An 18,731-nucleotide genomic window follows, 5' to 3' on the forward strand; every position below is an offset into this window, starting at 1 on the left:
TGCTGTGATGTTATTGTCTGTCCTAAATGTATAATCTTATTATCACTGCCAGGAAAGTATGTATTCAGTCATGTGCGCGAGTTTGTGTGCATCTCTGTGTCCGTCTGTCCACGGCTAATCTCACATACTACTGGACCCATCGGCCCAAACTGGTTTGTGCTCATTTATGACCGTATGCTCGAGGACCTCTCTTGGTTGCAGTGATTCACACTTTTTGAAAACTTTTATTGATGGTTTGAATTTTTCTGAACATTGTTAGATATAGACTGATCTAAGGTTATAGTTCTACTATTACTAATTGTAATTGCCTACGCACTTCATCACTTTCTTACTTCATGTACCTGCAAGCTTGTGGCGCTTGTGCCCCAGAAGATAGAGACTTTTGTACGTTGTTTTGCAGGAAAGCGACTGCCACTAGCGAAGTCCGTTGTTGCATCAGCAGAGGCACTTTAAAAATTAAGAATTTAGTTACAGCACTTATTACCGTGCGGATGTCACTTGGCTCTGCCGTCTGTCCTTCTCCTCCTCCAGCTCCCTCAGCCGTTTCAGCAGGCTTTGGTTCTGCCTCTGCAGCTCCTCCACACTGCGGAAGGACAGCTGGCGCGGACTGATGACCTCAGAGGTACTGGAAATGTTGGCGGAGCTGCCGTCCTCCCTGGTCACCTGATTACCTCTGGCTTCCTCCAGCTCCACCAGAAGAGCACACACCTGGACAAGAGACACACTTATGAATGAAGCAATCTGTACCAATCAGCAGGGATCTCCTTCTTATTCTCGTATCTGAAGTAATCAGAGCTACCGAAGCCCCGAGAAGTAGGTTAGTTGCTTTTTTTTTTCTTCTGTAAAAAAGGTTTTGGCAGGCGCATTTCTTTTTCTTTCAGGCGTTTGTTGTTGTTATACTCTTTTTGACCACAAGAGGCTGAAGTGCACCACTGCCCCAAGTCCTAAATAGGACTAAACCCATTCAAAAAAGTAACTTAGAAAAATTATACTGGCAAAGCTTTTTGAATTATTTTTAGATTGGAGTTTGAAAAGAGATCACCAGAAACAGATTCATTAACTGCATTTAGATTTATTTGAAAGCATGTATTGCTTGGTGTGTGTGTGTGTGTGTGTGTGTGTGTGTGTACCTGTGTAGATGTATCCTCTAGATGTCTCTCCGTCCTCAGTTTGTCTCTCTCCATGCTATCACAGCGCTGCTTGGCCTCCTCTTTCTCTTTCTGCAAACTGTAGATCTCCTAATGACAAAAAGTACACAAAACACACGTTCAACTCAACAGAATATGTAGTCAAAAGGCGAATAAACGCACTTGATAACACACTAGAATGTAAACTGTGACAAAAACAGCAGGAGCGTGGACGTATCGCGGACCGTTCGAGCCTGTTCCAGCTTGTTGCACAGGGAGGCCATGGATCTCTGCATGCTCTCGTACTCCTCTCTCTGACGCTTCAGGACAGGGGCCTTGGACTCCACCTCCAGGACGATCTCGTCCAGAACTCGGCTCACTCTCCTGGTCTCCTGCTTCTCGAGCTGAAGCTGCGTCTGACACTCTGCATACGCATTATACAGCTGAAACGCACAGGCGGATGAGTTAATACTTGCTACAACAAACACAAAACCACAGTGAGGTAGACTACAGTTACTTACCATTCATCATAAAAACACAAGTCTACACTTCTGTGGATAATAATATAATAAAGTAATTCTTTTCTCTTTACCGAATGCTATGAGGATGTCATATACCAGGGATTCCCAAAGTGTGGTGCGGAGAGGAAAAATGTAATGGTGGTCTAATGGTGTAATAATTCATATTAAATCTAATTTAAAAAAATTAAGACCGGGAAAGAAATTGAGCGGGAGTCAAAGAAAGATGAGACGGAGGAGACCAAAAAGGAGGAAGGAATAGCACAGACAAATCGGGAGCACATAGGCTTGAAGCCAGGGCTCCAGATTGAACACCTGGTATAATAGAATGTATGATTTATTTTTTTTTGCTGTAATGGCTGAAGGATCAAAAATGTGTGGTTTTAATGGGTTTCTATCGGGACATTTTTGTCCTTCGGGTTCTGAATGTGTCTGTATTTTGAGTAAACAGTTTATTATAGGAGCTGAGGTTGAACAAAACTCTAAAAGAAATAAGAAAACAACAACGACCCTCACACCATTGCCAATGTTTATGCCATTTGCATTGAGTGAAAATGATAAAAAAAAATGTAAAAAGCCAAAATTGTGTGGTAGTGAGGCACACGGTTCAGTAGGTTTGAGTGCTGCTAAAAGCTTTAAAGCCACAGTTAGGCACTATGATGACTTGTTGATGTTTGAAATGTGTTAAGAGTTTCGGTCTAACACGGTGTAAAACCGTGCAACACAACTAAATATCAATCTGAAAACTTGATCGGTTATTATGGAGCCGTGTGATATACTGCTGATACGAGTTCAACCATGTCATCCAGCCCTGGAGTGTCCTCTGAAACTCACATCAAAGAACTTCATGCTGGGCTTCACAATGGCCGCGATGGCAGCTGCCGACGGACACATGGCGTCCAACTGCTCCTCAGTCAGAGAGGGCGCACCTGGAGCAGAACACACACACACACACACACACACACACACACACACACACACACACACACACACACACACATAATGCACATGTGTACACACACACAGCACTGTGCAGATGGCCATTTGCACCATGACAAACACATTAATCTAGGTATAAAAGTTCAACATAAAACAACACGCGTGTTCTTACAGCAGTGTTTGCCAGAAGCCTTCACCATGGCGTTCTCCAGCTCTTTCTCCATTTTCTTGATCTTCTCTCGAAGCTCCGCCTCAAGCCGCGTCTTTAGCTCCGCCTCATCCGACGCCTTCTTTTCGAGGGTCTTATTGGCTGCAAAGACGGACAGCGTCATCGATCACACAGGTCACCATTGATACGTCACACGTAAAAACAAGGCTCTAGGTGGCTTTTGACTGATTCCTCGCCTACGCTGTTCACTACAGTCGGGTCATATAATCACGATGGTGAGGGTGGCACAGATTAAGTCAAGATCAGAGTTCTGTAGCAGACAATTTGCGTGTTGGAAGAAAACAAAAAACTGGTGCGATACCTTCCCCAGTGTCTTTAACCAGCTTGCTGAGCTCCTCCACTGCTCTGCTCAGTTCTTGATTCTTCGTCTCCATGTCTGTTGCTGCCCCCTACAGGGAGAACAAAGACACTGTGTACCGACTACATGCGGGGAACAACCAGACAGCCAAATGTAGAGCAGATGTCTTGTGTTATTTATTTTTTTCTCAAAATAAAGTGAATCTATTCATCCCAGGTGGCCTGCAGTGATTCTCACCTTGTAGAGGGAAGACAACTTGATGTGAGCGTTGAGCTCATTGCGGTATTTCTCCTCCATGGCACTCTGCTCGTCTTTAGCCTGGAGAGACATACGGACCATACAAACAATGAACACCACCACATATGACGAGCCCACTTTAATGTCATCTTATTTTGTTGTCCTGTATCCCCTCTATTCATTCTGCAGCGGCGCACCGTTCAAGTGTCTGGTTAGTTCACACGTCAACAATGCAAACAATGTGTTCATTTCTTTTTTCCCCGTTTGCCTGATCGGGGCAAGTGAGTTGCTAGATTTACAATTGAATTGATTGAATTAATGCTGATGTACAGAGTGGTTCATGTGGATTTAAAAAAGTATCTGATGAATATATAAAGAAACTGTAAATGTGTGAATGATATTTGGTGTGGCCCATTCACGGCCCCAAAGCAGTGGACCTAGAACCTGTTGGTCTTTACAGCGGCGTGGGGACCCTCAACCATCCAATACAGACGCAGACTTGCAACTTCAATAAGAAATGAATACTGTAATCCTACCACTGGTGTCTCCATGAAGTTCTCAGCTGTTTTCATTACCTGCTTCAGTTTGCTGTTGAGGTCCTCGGCTCGTTCACCCTGGCTTTCACTGGTTTGCTTCAGAGAGGACAGCTGTCCTTCCAGTCTGATCACCTGTTGAAGAGAAAAGTTATCTCAAGAAGGACATCAGCACTGTGGATAGGACTTCATGCCTCATGATGTCTGTATTTATAAGGAGACATTATGGTTAGAGGTTATGTGCAGCTTCCCAGGATGCTTTCTTCTTGCAAACGTTTTGTCCTTTAGGAATATATGTGAAACCACTAGAGAACAGCACACATACCTCAGCATCATATTCCACATGTTCTGGTATTACAGCAGATGAAAGCCAGTAGGGAAAGCATTGGTATATGCGAGTATAATACAACACAATCTGCTCAGTTTATGCTTTTCCACTGTGTCTGTGTGTGTGTGTGTGTGTGTGTGTGTGTGTGTGTGTGTGTGTGTGTGTTACCTGCTCCTTGCTGCTCTTCAGACCACCCTGAAGCTCCAGTATCTCCTTGCCTTTCTCTCTGTTGGTGTTCAACAGTTCTTCTGTTTTGGTCTTCAGTTCTGCCGTTAACCACTCGATCTTCTTCTCGTGCAGCTCTTTCTCCTGCTCCATGCGCTTCTCTCGGTGCTATGACGTGCACAAAAAGCACATTAGAAAATCAGAGCCATGTGGTTGCTACTTTAACTAACAATATGTGGTTCTAGTAAAAAAAAAAAAAAACAACACTCAGTGGTGTACTGAAGATTTGTGACCAATGGATGTTTTCCATGAAACCAGTGCGTACCTGTACAGAAGCCTCAGATGACTGTATGCCGTCCAGTTTGAGCTGCAGCTCCGTCTTCACTTTGCTGGTCTCTGTCAGCTTCTCATTCAGTCGCTTTACATCCTCTATACACACACACACACACACACACACACACACACACACACACACACCAACACAAATAAACTTCAGTTGGAACTCCTCTGGATTGAAGGTCTAAGGACAGATGGTGCCGTGTGCTGAACAGATTGTAACGCCCCTTCAGGCAAATGTGTGATATTGAGCTGTATAAAGAAAACTGACTTACACAAGAATAACTGTTGCCATTCTAACCAAATGTCAAAAAGAAAGATGTGTGTAAAGCTGATATCTTACCAGTGAGGTTTTCCACCTCCTGCGTCCTCTTCTCCAGCAGCCTCGCCAGCTCTCTCTTCTCGGCCTCAATCTCATACTTGGTCTGCCACACACACACACACACACACACACACACACACACACACACACACACACACACACACACACACACACACACACACACACACAGATTTAGATTTTTAAAATCCACTGACACCATGCATTCTATGTCTTACTTTCAACACGATACCAAAAATCTGTACTTCTCTCTTCAATCAAAAATGTGTTTCTGCTATATTACTTATTTACCCTGATATTAAATTGAAATACATTTGCTTACATTTCATCCAAAAACAAGCAGAAGCTGTTTCTGAAACTATAAAAAGTGACTGCAGACTATTTTGATGAACAGACGTATATTTGTGGGTGTTGTGTCCCATAAGCAGCAGGACGTCATTAACGCCACACACTCATGGGGGGGATGGGCATGCCTACCTGTTGTTGTTGTTGTTGTTGTTGTTGTGGGGGTTTATCTTCAGGGGTCTCTCCCTCTATTCCCTTCAGAGTGCTCAGCTCTTCATCTGCACAATAGAGAAGAAGACACCGCTCACACCGGGGATCATGGAGGCAAACATTTTAAATCAGGAAGTTGCGTCCAACGAGTGAAACCGGTGCACTTCAAGCACCGATCCCTTGATTAAACAAAAGGGAAGAAACCGTGTGTAAAAAGGGAAGAGCGTGACTACTCACTGAGTTTTTTATTCTCCTCCTTGAGCGTCTGCACGTCTCTGGTGGCAGACAGGATCTGCTCCTGGCTCTCCGCCAGTCTCCTGTCAATGTCAAAGTACTGCTGTTCTGTAGGGACGGAGGACATCAGACACAATACATGAGTACACCTGTCGTACAACGTAGTACCAGCACCACACACAATACACTAGCTTTATCACATCTGCCACAGACTACTTTTTAAAACAGTAAGAGATTTTATCAGCACTAGCTACTACTACTACTACTACATACTAAAATATATATTCAGAACTCACACAGGTATTAAACATGATGACCAATTTAAAAGGGTAGGATGTTTTCAATGGAAACCTCTAAAAACAGAATCGTATCTGTGTATTCTTCTCAGTATCGTGAAGAAAACAGAACAATGACAAACTTCACTTGAATCAATGCAAATGGGATGTTTCCCTCGGTTGATAGCAGAACATTTAAACACAACAGAACTTCACCAAACATTTGGGAATTGTTCTTAAAAGTCGGCATTAGTTGAACACACCAGACAGTCATTTCTTAAATAAAACGTCATGTCTAAGAGATGTCGGCTTAACGTATATTCCGCCAAAGTTAGCATTAACGTGACATCGCAGCTAACGTTAGCGGGCATTCGTAAGCAATGTGGATGAATCCCATCATTCACTGTATTGTTTGCCGGATGTACAGCTTCACCGTACACTGAGGTTTGACGTGAGGTTTCCATCATATCTCACGTGCTAACCGGTTAACTACGGTCTCCTCGGTAGGTGCTACTTACCGCTGTCCGCTTTGAACCGCTCGTGCTGCGTCCTGAGCTCCTCGTTAGCATGTTGCAGCTCCGTGACAAACTTCTCGAGCTTGTTCTGGGCGCCTTTCGGGAGTTTATTCAACTCCGTCCGCTCCAGAACCTGAAGCAGGACGGCCGCCATCTGCGCCTAACGCTACACCACTGGAAAAACAACAGTAAATGGACACCAAACTCTGGTAAAATATGAATGTTCTGCTGTCCACAAACCCGGGTCCGCTGAACTACGAACGTGTCAAGCCACGCTTGTGCAACAGGATGTCCACTCAAAACTTTCAAAATAAATCAATCATTGACAATCCTGTCGCTTGTGTGTCATAACGGATTTGCACTGAATGAACGAAAAAGCGCTGCTTTTTGTTGTAGTACACAATTAAGGATTAATTGAAAACCTTAGTTTAAACGATAGCTGTCATAAACACTTCTACCGCGACAGTAGCGCAAGTAACGGTACAAATATTACTAGTTCGATAGTTTTCATTGATGTAATGTGAAGAGCTACAATACTTGAATTATCTGTGCAGTTAGTTAGTTAGTTGAAGTTTAAAGGTCACTGCGAGTTTTATCTTTACAAAAAATAATGTTTCGTTAGCTGTTTGTCTTTCGTTGTGTAACTTGACCATTGACGATTTACGTCGAAGTTGTGCGACGGAAATACGTCATTGCGCAACGCATGTTGGTAAATTGAGTCTTGCCGCTCTGCTGACGAACCCGTGCAAGCTGTCAACATTTTAACAGCAAGTATCCTGCCTTGTGGTTCATAAGTGACCCTCTGTCTCGCTTCTGTCAGGTATTTCCTCCATGACACGTAGTTAGGCACCTGCAACTCAAGCTGTACGAACTCTACACAACGTTAGCTAGACGTAGTGAGTTAATGTCGGTTAGCTAAAGTTAGGGGTGCTGACAACCTTTATCCAACCACCGTTAAGTGTAAGTTTTACGTGGTTTAACTAATTACTTGTTTTTTTGTAGATAACCCTTTATTCTTCCACGTTTCTCCTTTCTCAACACTTTGTCACTGCAGACGTTACTTTTTTATCACCCCTCCATCTCTCTCCACACCTTCCTTCGGCAGTATGGGTCGCAGTTATATAGTAGAAGATGCTGTGGAGGGATACCTGACGAAACAGTGTGAACAAGCAGGTCCAGTCACAGGCCTGCTGATTGGACAGGTAAGGTGGTACACCTGAGCATAGCTTCAGACCAGCTGTCACAGTTTTGCAGAAGTCACCCACTGCAGTACCATTTTGGTACTAATGTAACTAGAACTATAGCCTCACCTGTAACACAGAACAACTCAATACAAACTGTAGAGCACCTGAGAAGCTCAGGATGTAAAACTGTGGAATACGTTTGTCAGTTGTTGTGTGGGGTTTGTTGGAGGTATTGGAGTGCTCTCATAATACGACATGATATGACGTGAAAGGGTATTTGCTGTACGTGTGGGTGATGACACCTCAATCGATATTGACGACTAAACATTTCAGAGCTCAACCCAGAGGGAGTTTGTGGTCACGGCAACTCGGACGCCCCAGAGGGAGGAGTCTGCTGCGGTGGCTGGAAACTCTCTGGACAAGGAGTGGGTGACTGAGCATGCTCGACAGGTGAGCAGAGAGCGACGAGGCTCGATCCCAACGCACACCCATGTGGTCTTGAGTATTTAAGTATGTATTAAAATGTACTGCATGATAAGAACACACTGGGACAAGCTCATCCAGTCAATGAAAGACGATGGATTAAAGAGACAATAACAGAAAGACTTTGAGCTTGTTGTAAACACATCTATAGCTCCATGTAATGAGGTCATTGTAGAATCAAATACACGTGTTTTATAATAAACAGTGTGGGTTATGTTCATTGGAGTTAGACGGCAAAGCTGAACAGCTGAAGTGGCAGCTGGAGAACTACGGTTGTCAATAACGGGTACGGAGTCTTTTACGGACAGTTTGCATTGCTGCTGTTCACAGGTGTCTCGGATGCTGCCCGGAGGCCTGTCCGTATTGGGAGTCTTCATAGTCGCTGATACTGACGCCAAGGACGCAGTGACCACACTCCGACAGGTGAGATTCATACAAATACATTGTACATGATGTACACATTATTACAACTGCATCAATCCATTTCTGGCCACTAGGGGGCAGACATGCATTCAAATCAGGGGACAGATTCCCCTTGGCTTATAATATTGTTGGGAGTTCATTTATAAAGCACCTTTCCACTGCAAAACTTCACAAAGTGCTTCACAATGAAAAACAAGTGAACAGCCTTAAAACACAGAATTAAAAAATAAAGACATTAAAACACCATAAAATGTGAATAAATCTAAACAGGTGAGCTGCTCTGAGAGGCCACAGATGTTGAAGGGTAACTTCAGTATTTTTCAACATGGACTTTCCGATGTTTTTGTGTCTAAGTGACTTATTTTGAAATTGGTCCACACTGCTGCATATCAAATCAAGCGCTTCTGTTAGAGAAATTCACTCGAAGCCGATGTAAAAGTAATAATCACAGGACATTTATTCTTGCAAGAAGGAGACAGGGTTGTACACATACAAGGTAATGTGTCAAGACTGCTCAGTTTCAACTCCAAGCCACTAGGTTATATAGTTGTAAACACACAAGTCGGCCCATAACAGGCTCCCTTCACATGAGATAACAAACAGGCTTTACATCAACACAGGGAAGAGAAGCGCATGGTATGTTGGACACTCTGTTCTCACACTAAGGTCACTCTTGGCGACAGTGGAAACAATGGTTGTAGTTTAGCAGGCAGAAGGGCAAGTTTAGCTTCTAGGGCAGAAGCTAAACTTACATTTCCCCCATGGCATGTTAATTCCCTGATCATGCGATCACCTGCCCTTCCTAAGTGTCAAAGGAAGTTCAACCAGTCAACCCACATGTGATAGGACCTCGTGTGCAGACCATATCTTCGATGTCAAATAGGAGAAAGATAATTAGACTTAAATTTTCCTCCAACAGCTTCCTAAACTGACAGCCAGCCAGCAGCGGGCGATGCAGATGTTTTGGCTTCTCTTTTCGGGAGCTGTCAGCCTGTGAAAAACTTTACTGAAGGTTGCGGCTGCTGTCAGAGTAAAAGAGTAATATACTGTGTATTGTCCTTTTAGCCGTCAGTGAGGAAGAACCTTGTTTTGAGTCTTGCAATTTAATGCAATAGATTTGTACATTAGCAGAAATGTAGTGCAGCATGGAAGTGAAAGACGTACTGTTTGTGTAAATGTGCAAGAATCAAAAATCAGTGGATAGTCATGATGCTTATGTGCTTGTACCTGTGTTCTCGCTGTCTGTGTGCAGCTGGTCTTTGCCGTGGAGAACCTGATCTCCTCGGAGCGTCTGTGGAACCTTGCAGATGATGACGTCACCGACCGTGTCGCGCTGCACGTCAACCCCAAAACCAGAAAGTATCCTTTTGCGCATCCTTCTCGTCGGATCAGTTGGCTACCAGATACCTGGATGTTCCTTAACCCCTCGTCTTAGAACCTTCTGCAGAACCTTCGATGTCAAAGACGCCAAGGTTGGTTTCCATCTTTCATTTTCATTCATTCATCTTTCACAAAAGCCACGGCTTCCATCTGCAGTCGTTACACTTAATCTGTTGCATTTTGCCTTCAAAAAGTACACGCAGCTTTGTGTTGTCATCAATCATCCCAATGTCCATTGGCTGTTGCAGAGCGTGGCCAATCCTGCAGACTGGAAGTACCAGTCAGGGTTGTGTTCCTCCTGGATCACGGTGTCCTGTTGTTTAAGCGTGGACCTGTTGGTGCCACTGCCAGACAACAGAACTGATACGGAGGACATGGATACGTGTCTAAAGGTTAGCGCGCAAACACACACAGTCACGCAAACGCCTGAATTCATTTTCAGGAACTTCAGTGGAACTGTTCTCAGGCCAAACTTCGTTTCAGGAGGGGCTCAAAGTGTGGGCGCACCAGCTGGAGAGCGGAGTTTGTCTGATGGATGGGAAAAAGCTGGCAGACGACACGGAGCTCGCAGGAGGACAGGTTGTATACATCTAACCAACACTAACAGAAATTCAATCTTTACGTCTGCTTTGGACCCTTGCTCAATGGCACTGTGGCAGTAATGCTGCCAACAAGAGCACAGCTGGTACTTATCAAGCGCCTCAGAGAAGGAAATCTCTTCTAAATGGCTGAAACGTTTCAGAGTGATGCGCTTTTGGTCCTCCTTTTTAGGACTAGAAGTAAAAGCATTTCTGAACATAGGAAATGACTCCTGTCTCCACGGGAGTCCTAAGCTGTTTGGAGTAGCCAGGAGACAATATTCAGGCCGAAATACCTCATGAGAAGAGAGATATTTTTGGAAACGCTCGATTACATTGAGCTTATTAAAAGATGGTTTATGTTCAGGATGCAGAGGAGAACACATGCTGTCTCTGCAGATACCCATGTCCTCGCATCGTGGCCCATCTTTGATCACGCTCACGGCTCCTTGTAAAGATGATAATGCGCACAAGGGTGCAGCGTGAGAGCAGACTTACACAATCATGTCCTTCTGGCTGGTTGTAAAGTACAGTGAAGGATATCTCAGGTTACATGACTGGGTGACATTACAGAAGTAGTGCTACTCTATTTGTCAACATCACAATACCGTTTTAGGCTATAGCCTCATTATAGTTGGAAGGACAGTAAGCCATATTTTATATACAATGTGTACTATAATGTGTACTATACTGTGTTATAGTGGAGTATGCACATAAACTGTGTATAGGAAGTGATAGTCGTCCTGACGTCACCCACTGGTTTGTGGACTGCTTGTTTGGCATTTTGGCCGTCGCCATCTTGTTTTTTTGCAACCTTTGAAAAGAAGTTACCATATTTGGACTGTGGAGGAATGACGTATACGGCTCTGTCAGTCACAAGGTGGCCCCGCCCTAAAGCACACCCTGCTTTATGGTCTGTTTGACTCTAAATGGACCATAATGTACTAAATGAACATCGTGCTGTATTGAAGAAGACTTAAACTAGAGATTGAGACCATAAACCCATGTTTACAATGTTTACTGAGGTAATAAATCAAGAGAGAAGTAGAGTCATTTTCTCATAGACTTCTATACAACCAGAGGAGTCGCCCCCTGATGGACACTAGAGAGAATGCAGCTTTTAAAACATGAAGAACTGACTTCACTTTCCAGAACTAGAGGTTGCCGATTATACACAGTTCAGTAATTTCGAGGTAATCTAAAAAAATTTGAAACGGCTGTTCTGTAATTAGAAACAGCCAATAAAATTCAGTAAATGATAAAGCTGTCCATGTCACTACTTTATATTCATGTAATAAATATACAAACATCAATTAGATGGTTGTCTGTGTGAGAAATGAAGAAAATACACTTGATTATGACGATCATCTATAGATAGGATCACGATCACAGATCTCCACTGTATTTTCCTTCAGTTTCTCTTTACTCACTTCAAATCTTAGTTTTAGGATCTATGACATCACAGTTAATGAGGAAGCCTTTGTGGAATCTTCCAGCGCATTAACACAGAGAATGGACTTTTCAGTGAAGTGTGAGATAGTCTGACTTTTAAAACAAAAGCTATTCATAGATTTAGTATTTTTCAATGAGTTACAAGTAGATGTGCTCTTAATCATTTCTGATTCTGAGACGCTTGATCGATGTGGGCCCTGACCCGGCCGATGAGAGGTTAAAACACCAGCTCACAATAATCGTACATATGATGTAACGATGATGATGAATCTAACTGTGTGTGATTGTGTCTGTTATTGCGTCTTTCTGCAGAAAAGGAATGTGAGACAGACGTACACGGCTCAGCTACTCATCACACCGGTAAGAGACAGGAACACGCTTATCATAGCAACTACATGTCACAAGAAGGAAGCGTCCTGCTTATCAAAATGTAAACATTATATCTAATAGTTCTGGTACAGACCTACATTTGTCATTAAAAATGTTTAATTTTTACTTAGAACATTGAATCTTAATATGAAAGGCCATCGTGCTGATGAGAGGGAAACAGACGAGATTGTTTATTATATTCCATATTATAGTCCATTATACTGGAGAGAAGGCAGACATCTCTACGGCCGATACCTCCAACACTAGGGAGCTCACACCAAAACTATCTAGAGTCTAGATATTCTAGTAGTCTATAATCTTTGGTGCTTTTTATCAGTCTAGATTCTAGACTGATAAATAGCACCAAATATTTACTTCTGATTTTGAGATGAACTGCCTCTTTTTAAGGTTTTTATTTAAACAGTATGGTAGGGACCAGAAGAAGCTGATTTTAAAGCATCGTTCATATATACAAACTATATCTAGCGCTTTGACTAATAAATCTAGGCCTAGTGTTTTATTTTGAAGCCACCTTGTTATTTATGAATGATGAGTTATCCTTTGTGTCATTACCACATCTCCTCCTCACTGTGACGATTTGACGGTGAGACTAGCAGTCGAATCCGGCTCCTTAGATCCGATAGTGGACTCTTCGGTGTCACCCCTCGTTTATTGTTTGGCTGAGGAGAGGAAATGAAAAGAATGAGATGAGCTGGTTAAATCCGCCTGAAATTATTCTTTAGTCTCATTTATAAAATATTGAACTAATATGTTTTCAGTAATGTTTTAATTTAGTTGTGATGTGGAAACTGCAGTAAAAATACGCACAAATTCACTCTTCTCTCGATTCTCTCGAGGAATATTGAGACGTGGTTTTGCGATGGTTTGTGATTTGTAAAAAGTGGGAAAAACGAGATAAATCCTGTATACACTTCTCCCATCTCTCCACTGTAAATGTGCTGTGTATAACAGAGAACCGTGATATCCTGTGTGTGTGCTAGGAGGAGCGGAGGTCAACAGATGTGGTCCAGCGGTGTGGAGGCAGCGTGTCGGTCAGAGGAGCGATCCACAGCAGAGCTTACCTGCACAGCAACAAACCCAAGGCCAAACTGGCCGAGAAGGTAATGCTGTGATTCTGTAGACAAGCTCAAATCAAAATCAGAAGCTTTCTGTCATTTTTTTGTTTTGTTTTTAAATTGTGAATCTCCGTCGTGGACAGCTGCTGAAGAGGGACGCGGTCTCTACGGTGGCCACGAGGGCTCAGATGCTGCTGGAGGAGCTGCTGACGACGTCACAAGGGGACAAACAGCAGAGAGGTACATGCACCGCTGTGCTCCACCAGTCATGAGCCTCTGTGTGCAGATAGTGGGAGTCAAGGTGAAGGTTGAGGTCAGAGTGGGGGGGCGGGTTTAGGGTCAACCAATCCCAGTGAAGAGGTAGCATGCAGGATGATATGCATCGGAAGCTCCACTGCGGGGAAATGATTAACCGACTTTACAAAACCCAATTCCGTAAGAGTTGAACACGGCGCGGGTTCAACGCTACACAAAGAGAAACGTGCGTCCTGATGGGGAAGGTTAAAGGGGAAGTAAAACTCCCACGTGTTGTTCATATGGTCCAACACAGTCCTAACATATTAGTTAACATGAGCAACTCTCCCAAATCCAAAAGGTAGAGTGCTAAAACCCAAATGTGTGATGTCATCAAGTATAAAGTGTGGAACTGCTCTATAGACAGTGAATTACAGATGTTATAGATGACACTGAGCACACAGTGAATGTTCTGAGTATATGGGAACATTTTCTGTTTCACAACTGAGAACGCTACAATAGAATAAAAAAAGAAAAGAAAATCAGGCTCCTGTTCTCAGTCTCCTGTTCATTGTCTGTGGAGAAGCTCCACTCTTCTTCTCTGGTTTCTGGCTGTGAGAGAGAGAAGCTCCACTCTTCTTCTCTGGTTTCTGGCTGTGAGAGAGAGAAGCTCCACTCTTCTTCTCTGGTTTCTGGCTGTGAGAGAGAGAAGCTCCACTCTTCTTCTCTGGTTTCTGGCTGTGAGAGAGAGAAGCTCCACTCTTCTTCTCTGGTTTCTGGCTGTGAGAGAGAGAGAAGCTCCACTCTTCTTCTCTGGTTTCTGGCTGTGAGAGAGAGAGAAGCTCCACTCTTCTTCTCTGGTTTCTGGCTGTGAGAGAGAGAGAAGCTCCACTCTTCTTCTCTGGTTTCTGGCTGTGAGAGAGAGAGAAGCTCCACTCTTCTTCTCTGGTTTCTGGCTGTCAGAGAGAGAGAAGCTCCACTCTTCTTCTCTGGTTTCTGGCTATGAGAGAGAGAGATTGCACACACTTGCCAAAACACGTGTATGCAATTTGTCTACAGTTTGCACAATAACCGCTTGCACGTAGTTTGATATTGTCCTAGTCTTCACAAATGCTAAAAATGATAGTTTTACCATTTGATCCAACACATGAAAAGTGATCCATTCAGTTATAAAACGCTGTCAGACATAAATGAATGCCCCATAAATATCTCTGACATTGTTGTGTTTTTTCATTGGTACAGGGTTTGTCTGGGCTTTTTCCATGAAAGATTAACTGTGACTTTTCTGTTTACAGTCAATGTAACACATTGCTTCCTAAATACATTTACTGTATACACACAAATGTGCATATCCTTTTTTTTTCTGTGTACTACAGCATGGTCCAGTATTGACTTCTCCCAGTAAGCTTGTACCTACAGTTGAACTGGGAGTGTAAAAAGATCCACAACAGCATTCAGCTGGACAAAACTGACGTTCCTTTATAGTACAGAGATTTGTATTTAAGGAACAATCCCATGGTTGTGTAAACTACTCCAGCTGTGACGTAGTATGTACTTACAGTTTAGAGAATGTTAAGACTGTTACCAACAATGAGCTCAGTCGATTGGGACAAAAAACTGAAAGTGGAATGTGCCCAATGTCCAAAATCCGCTGAAAATAAAAATAGTGTATCAATGTACTTTCAGCTGATGTTATAGTGAGACTGTATAAAGAAGAAATCCTCTATCAAAGTTGATTTAATCATTTATTAAATACACTCCGGGTTTTGGTGCTGCTGTGTTCGTTTGGTCCGGTCTGGTACGACCGGCAGCTGTTGCTGACTCGTGTCCTAAAACTTTCCATGACTTCTTCATAAAAACTAGATCTGTAAACAGGTTTCCTCACCCAACACAGTGCTTGTCCAGACACGATCAGACAGGACTCAGACACGCACCGGTACGGCTCGCTGCGGCGTCGTATCACACACCTTATTGTCATTACCGTCTTTACTGCTCGTATTATTTTGCCGTGAGTTTCTGTAATCAAGGTAAACGCTTTTGTTGAACTCTGGGTGATTGCTCTGTATGCATGTTTCATCCTATTGGATCAGAGCACTGTAAAAGGTCATTTGTTTGTATCATGCTGTTGTGAGACTCTGTTCTTTTGTTTGAGATGCTTTTTTAATTTATTTGTTTTAAGAAACTAATTAAAATTTCACCTGAAATTTTAAATATTTTCTTTAAATGAATAAATCAAATAGAGCTGTGAGTAAAGTGACCAATGCAACTGTAAATGTGGAACAATAGATCTGAATGCACCTTCAGTCCAGTCGACGATGTCTTCAAAGCAACTGACACAAGAGGTTGTTGGGTAATGAAGGACAATGTTATTGCCACTTGTGGCAGCAGTGGCTGCCGTTTTCTAAATTTACCTCGTCTCACTTTAGCGTCTTTATTAATAACCACACGTAACATTCAGCAGAAAATATGCTAAATGACTGTAATGTCTTTTCTTTCAGAGCAATTCTGTCTCCCTCATCGTGTCTTCTGTCCGGTGAAAGCGAGCGGGCCGGTGTGTGTGTGTGACTACCGCTTCAGTGACGAGGGCCTGTCTGAGGTGACTGACAGGCTGAAGGAGATGCTGGACATCGACGTAGCCGAGAAAGACCTGGACACCAGGCAGGAGACGCCCGCTGAAGTCCTGGAGAGAGATGCTGCAGCAGGTAGGAGGAGTGTGTGTGTGTCTCCACAGTGTCTGCTGCATCATGTGGGTCATGACTTTCACACCAAATCATGATTTTAATTTAGAGCACATTGGAATAAAAGCAAAGACTGGTAGACATTGGTTTGTAGACTGACGTTTAGAAGCCTTGAGTTCAGCATTATTGGCCGTCTCCATCTTGGTTTTAGGGCGTCATCATCTTGATATTTAGACGTCGCCATCTTGGTTTTTGGTCGCTAAAATCTTGGGTTTTTTTTGGAACCAGAAGCGACACTAGAGGTTGGGTACTAAATGAACATCATGCTGTATTGAAGAAGACTTGAAACTAGAGATTGAGACCATAAACTCATGTGTACAATGTTTACTGAGGGAATAAATCAAGAGAGAAGTAGAGTAATTTTCCCATAGACTTCGCCCTCGATGGCCAGTAGAAATAATGCAAGTTTAAATATTTCCGCATTGGCTTCACAATCCATTCTAGTGAATACAATTTCTCAGATAACGCCTGGAAGGAATTTCTTTAAATTTGGCGCAAACGTCCGGATGAACGTCGGATGAACTGATTTAAATGTGGTGGTCAAAAGTCACGGTGATGTTACAAAACACATTCTTGGCCTCAATTTAAAAATTCTTATGCTTATTATGACAATATTACACCAAAGGTCAAGTAGAATAAATTGAGGAAGTGACATTTTGGACAGGCATGGTGTAAACCGAAGCAACAACCGCGTGGCAGTACTTTGAGTTTCACCTGGCAAAAAGTGTTTTGTTTCTGGCCATGAAAAGATGGATCATTACCTCAGTTAGTATTCAGAAATCCATCCAAAGTCCAACAGAAACTGACATGAAGCATTTCCACAGGTGAGCAGTGAGTTGTTTATAAAGTACAAGCTGGCAGTGAAGACGAGCTCTCTGATTGCGAGCCTGTATGTAAAGCTCTGTTGAAATTAGGTTATCTCCGTTAAGGTAAAGGAATTCTCTGATTTCCATCCTTAACCTGATTCTTCCCCAAAAACCAGGTTTGAGTTGTTGAGATTTTGTATTATTGTAGTTTATTAAATGGTGTTTTTTCAGAGCCCACCGTGGAAACCGTTGAAGCGCTGGAGCCCAAGAGGAACAACTACATTGGTAAAACACTTTTCCCCCTACAAACATCTGTATAACATCACCACAACAGCCAAGTCAAAAACCACATGGACCTTCTGCCACCTCTCTACAACACACAACGGTGTTAGCTCACGCTAGTCACGAGACGAGTGGCACAAATGCGTTCCAGGAAGTTCTAATTGACAATATCATTGGTTCTCACGAGCAAACGGTGCACATATTTGCATAAAGAGTGCTTTTTTTTGTTCCCTGCCCCTTTTCCCAGCATGCACTGTGCAGGGGTTTGCTTTCTTCACAGAGGAAATGGAAGGTGGCAGAACTGCTGTTTTGTTAGCTTGTGTTTGGTGTAGTTTCATCATTACATTACATTACAGTCATTTAGCAGACGCTTTTATCCAAAGCGACTTACAATTCAGTATCTATCTACACACCGTTGTACACCCTGCTCTCCACTTAGCCACGGTCACCCCCATCATCACCGTCACATGTCAACACTCAACCTGCTATAACAGACCGGTCACACTTTTTAAATGTGGTACAAATGAAGACTTCTAGGTGTGGCGTCAGTGTGTCCTAATTCTGCTCTCTGTTGTTTAGGTGCTGCCATGGCTACTGCCGTCGCCCTTCTTGCCACCGCTGCCTCGATGCTCTATCTCAGTGATGTTTGATACACATGCACACACATGCACACGCCAAATAAAACGTTTGCTGTTAACATCTCTACAAAGTGTCTGTTGAATCAGAAAAATCAAAAGTAAAAATGTTGGTTCATGTTCATGACTTATTCCATAATTGTTTATTAGTGAGCTCATATATATATATATATATATATATATATATATATATATATATATATATATATATATATATATATATATATATATATATATATATATATATATATATATATATATATATATATATATATATATATATATATATATACACACACACACACACACACACACACACACACACACACACACACACACACACACACACACACACACACACACACACACACACACATATACACTTTCATATTAATGATTTTTATTATCAGTACTGGACCGAATAAAAAAAAATATATATAAAATTGTTGTCCCCAGTATTCACTTAGACACAAACATATGGGGAGATGAAGTAGTGCATGTCCGGGTGACCAAGCTAAGTGG

At 42.7% G+C, this 18,731-nt stretch overlaps 2 protein-coding genes across 5 annotated transcripts in view; one reads left to right on the forward strand and one right to left on the reverse strand.

Moving 5' to 3' along the window:
• The window catches only part of tpra (translocated promoter region a, nuclear basket protein), a 28,337-nt gene extending 21,512 nt beyond the window's left edge, over positions 1–6,825 (reverse strand). Inside the window, exons 1-14 of the mRNA XM_068737683.1 lie at positions 6,573–6,825; positions 5,783–5,887; positions 5,528–5,613; positions 5,054–5,135; positions 4,700–4,803; positions 4,378–4,542; positions 3,924–4,016; positions 3,349–3,429; positions 3,115–3,202; positions 2,757–2,894; positions 2,480–2,574; positions 1,373–1,570; positions 1,131–1,238; positions 485–708 (exon numbers count right to left, since the gene is read on the reverse strand). Of these exons, the coding sequence (XP_068593784.1) occupies positions 485–708; positions 1,131–1,238; positions 1,373–1,570; positions 2,480–2,574; positions 2,757–2,894; positions 3,115–3,202; positions 3,349–3,429; positions 3,924–4,016; positions 4,378–4,542; positions 4,700–4,803; positions 5,054–5,135; positions 5,528–5,613; positions 5,783–5,887; positions 6,573–6,723 (1,718 nt within the window). The 5' untranslated portion in view covers positions 6,724–6,825. The remainder of the gene's footprint in view (positions 1–484; positions 709–1,130; positions 1,239–1,372; positions 1,571–2,479; positions 2,575–2,756; positions 2,895–3,114; positions 3,203–3,348; positions 3,430–3,923; positions 4,017–4,377; positions 4,543–4,699; positions 4,804–5,053; positions 5,136–5,527; positions 5,614–5,782; positions 5,888–6,572) is intronic.
• Positions 6,826–7,286: 461 nt separating this feature from the next.
• Positions 7,287–18,357, forward strand: odr4 (odr-4 GPCR localization factor homolog). 4 transcript variants are annotated; one of them, XM_068701795.1, is made up of 14 exons: positions 7,287–7,529; positions 7,624–7,771; positions 8,087–8,203; positions 8,567–8,659; positions 9,912–10,018; positions 10,095–10,131; positions 10,288–10,431; positions 10,523–10,618; positions 12,382–12,429; positions 13,440–13,559; positions 13,658–13,754; positions 16,247–16,450; positions 17,524–17,577; positions 18,154–18,357. In XM_068701795.1, the coding sequence occupies exons 2-14, from the start codon at positions 7,676–7,678 to the stop codon at positions 18,222–18,224; spliced, it is 1,284 nt and encodes a 427-aa protein (XP_068557896.1). In that variant the 5' UTR covers positions 7,287–7,529; positions 7,624–7,675; the 3' UTR covers positions 18,225–18,357. The 4 variants fall into 4 exon arrangements, with proteins under 4 accessions (XP_068557896.1, XP_068557897.1, XP_068557895.1 ...); XM_068701796.1 differs by having other exon boundaries at positions 7,675–7,771; XM_068701794.1 differs by having other exon boundaries at positions 7,287–7,389.
• The last annotated feature ends 374 nt before the right edge of the window (positions 18,358–18,731 follow it).

Source organism: Cebidichthys violaceus, unplaced genomic scaffold, assembly GCF_023349555.1.
Source record: "Cebidichthys violaceus isolate CVI_PGR_0920_01 unplaced genomic scaffold, fCebVio1.0.p SCAF_8, whole genome shotgun sequence".
Taxonomy (NCBI): domain Eukaryota; kingdom Metazoa; phylum Chordata; class Actinopteri; order Perciformes; family Stichaeidae; genus Cebidichthys; species Cebidichthys violaceus.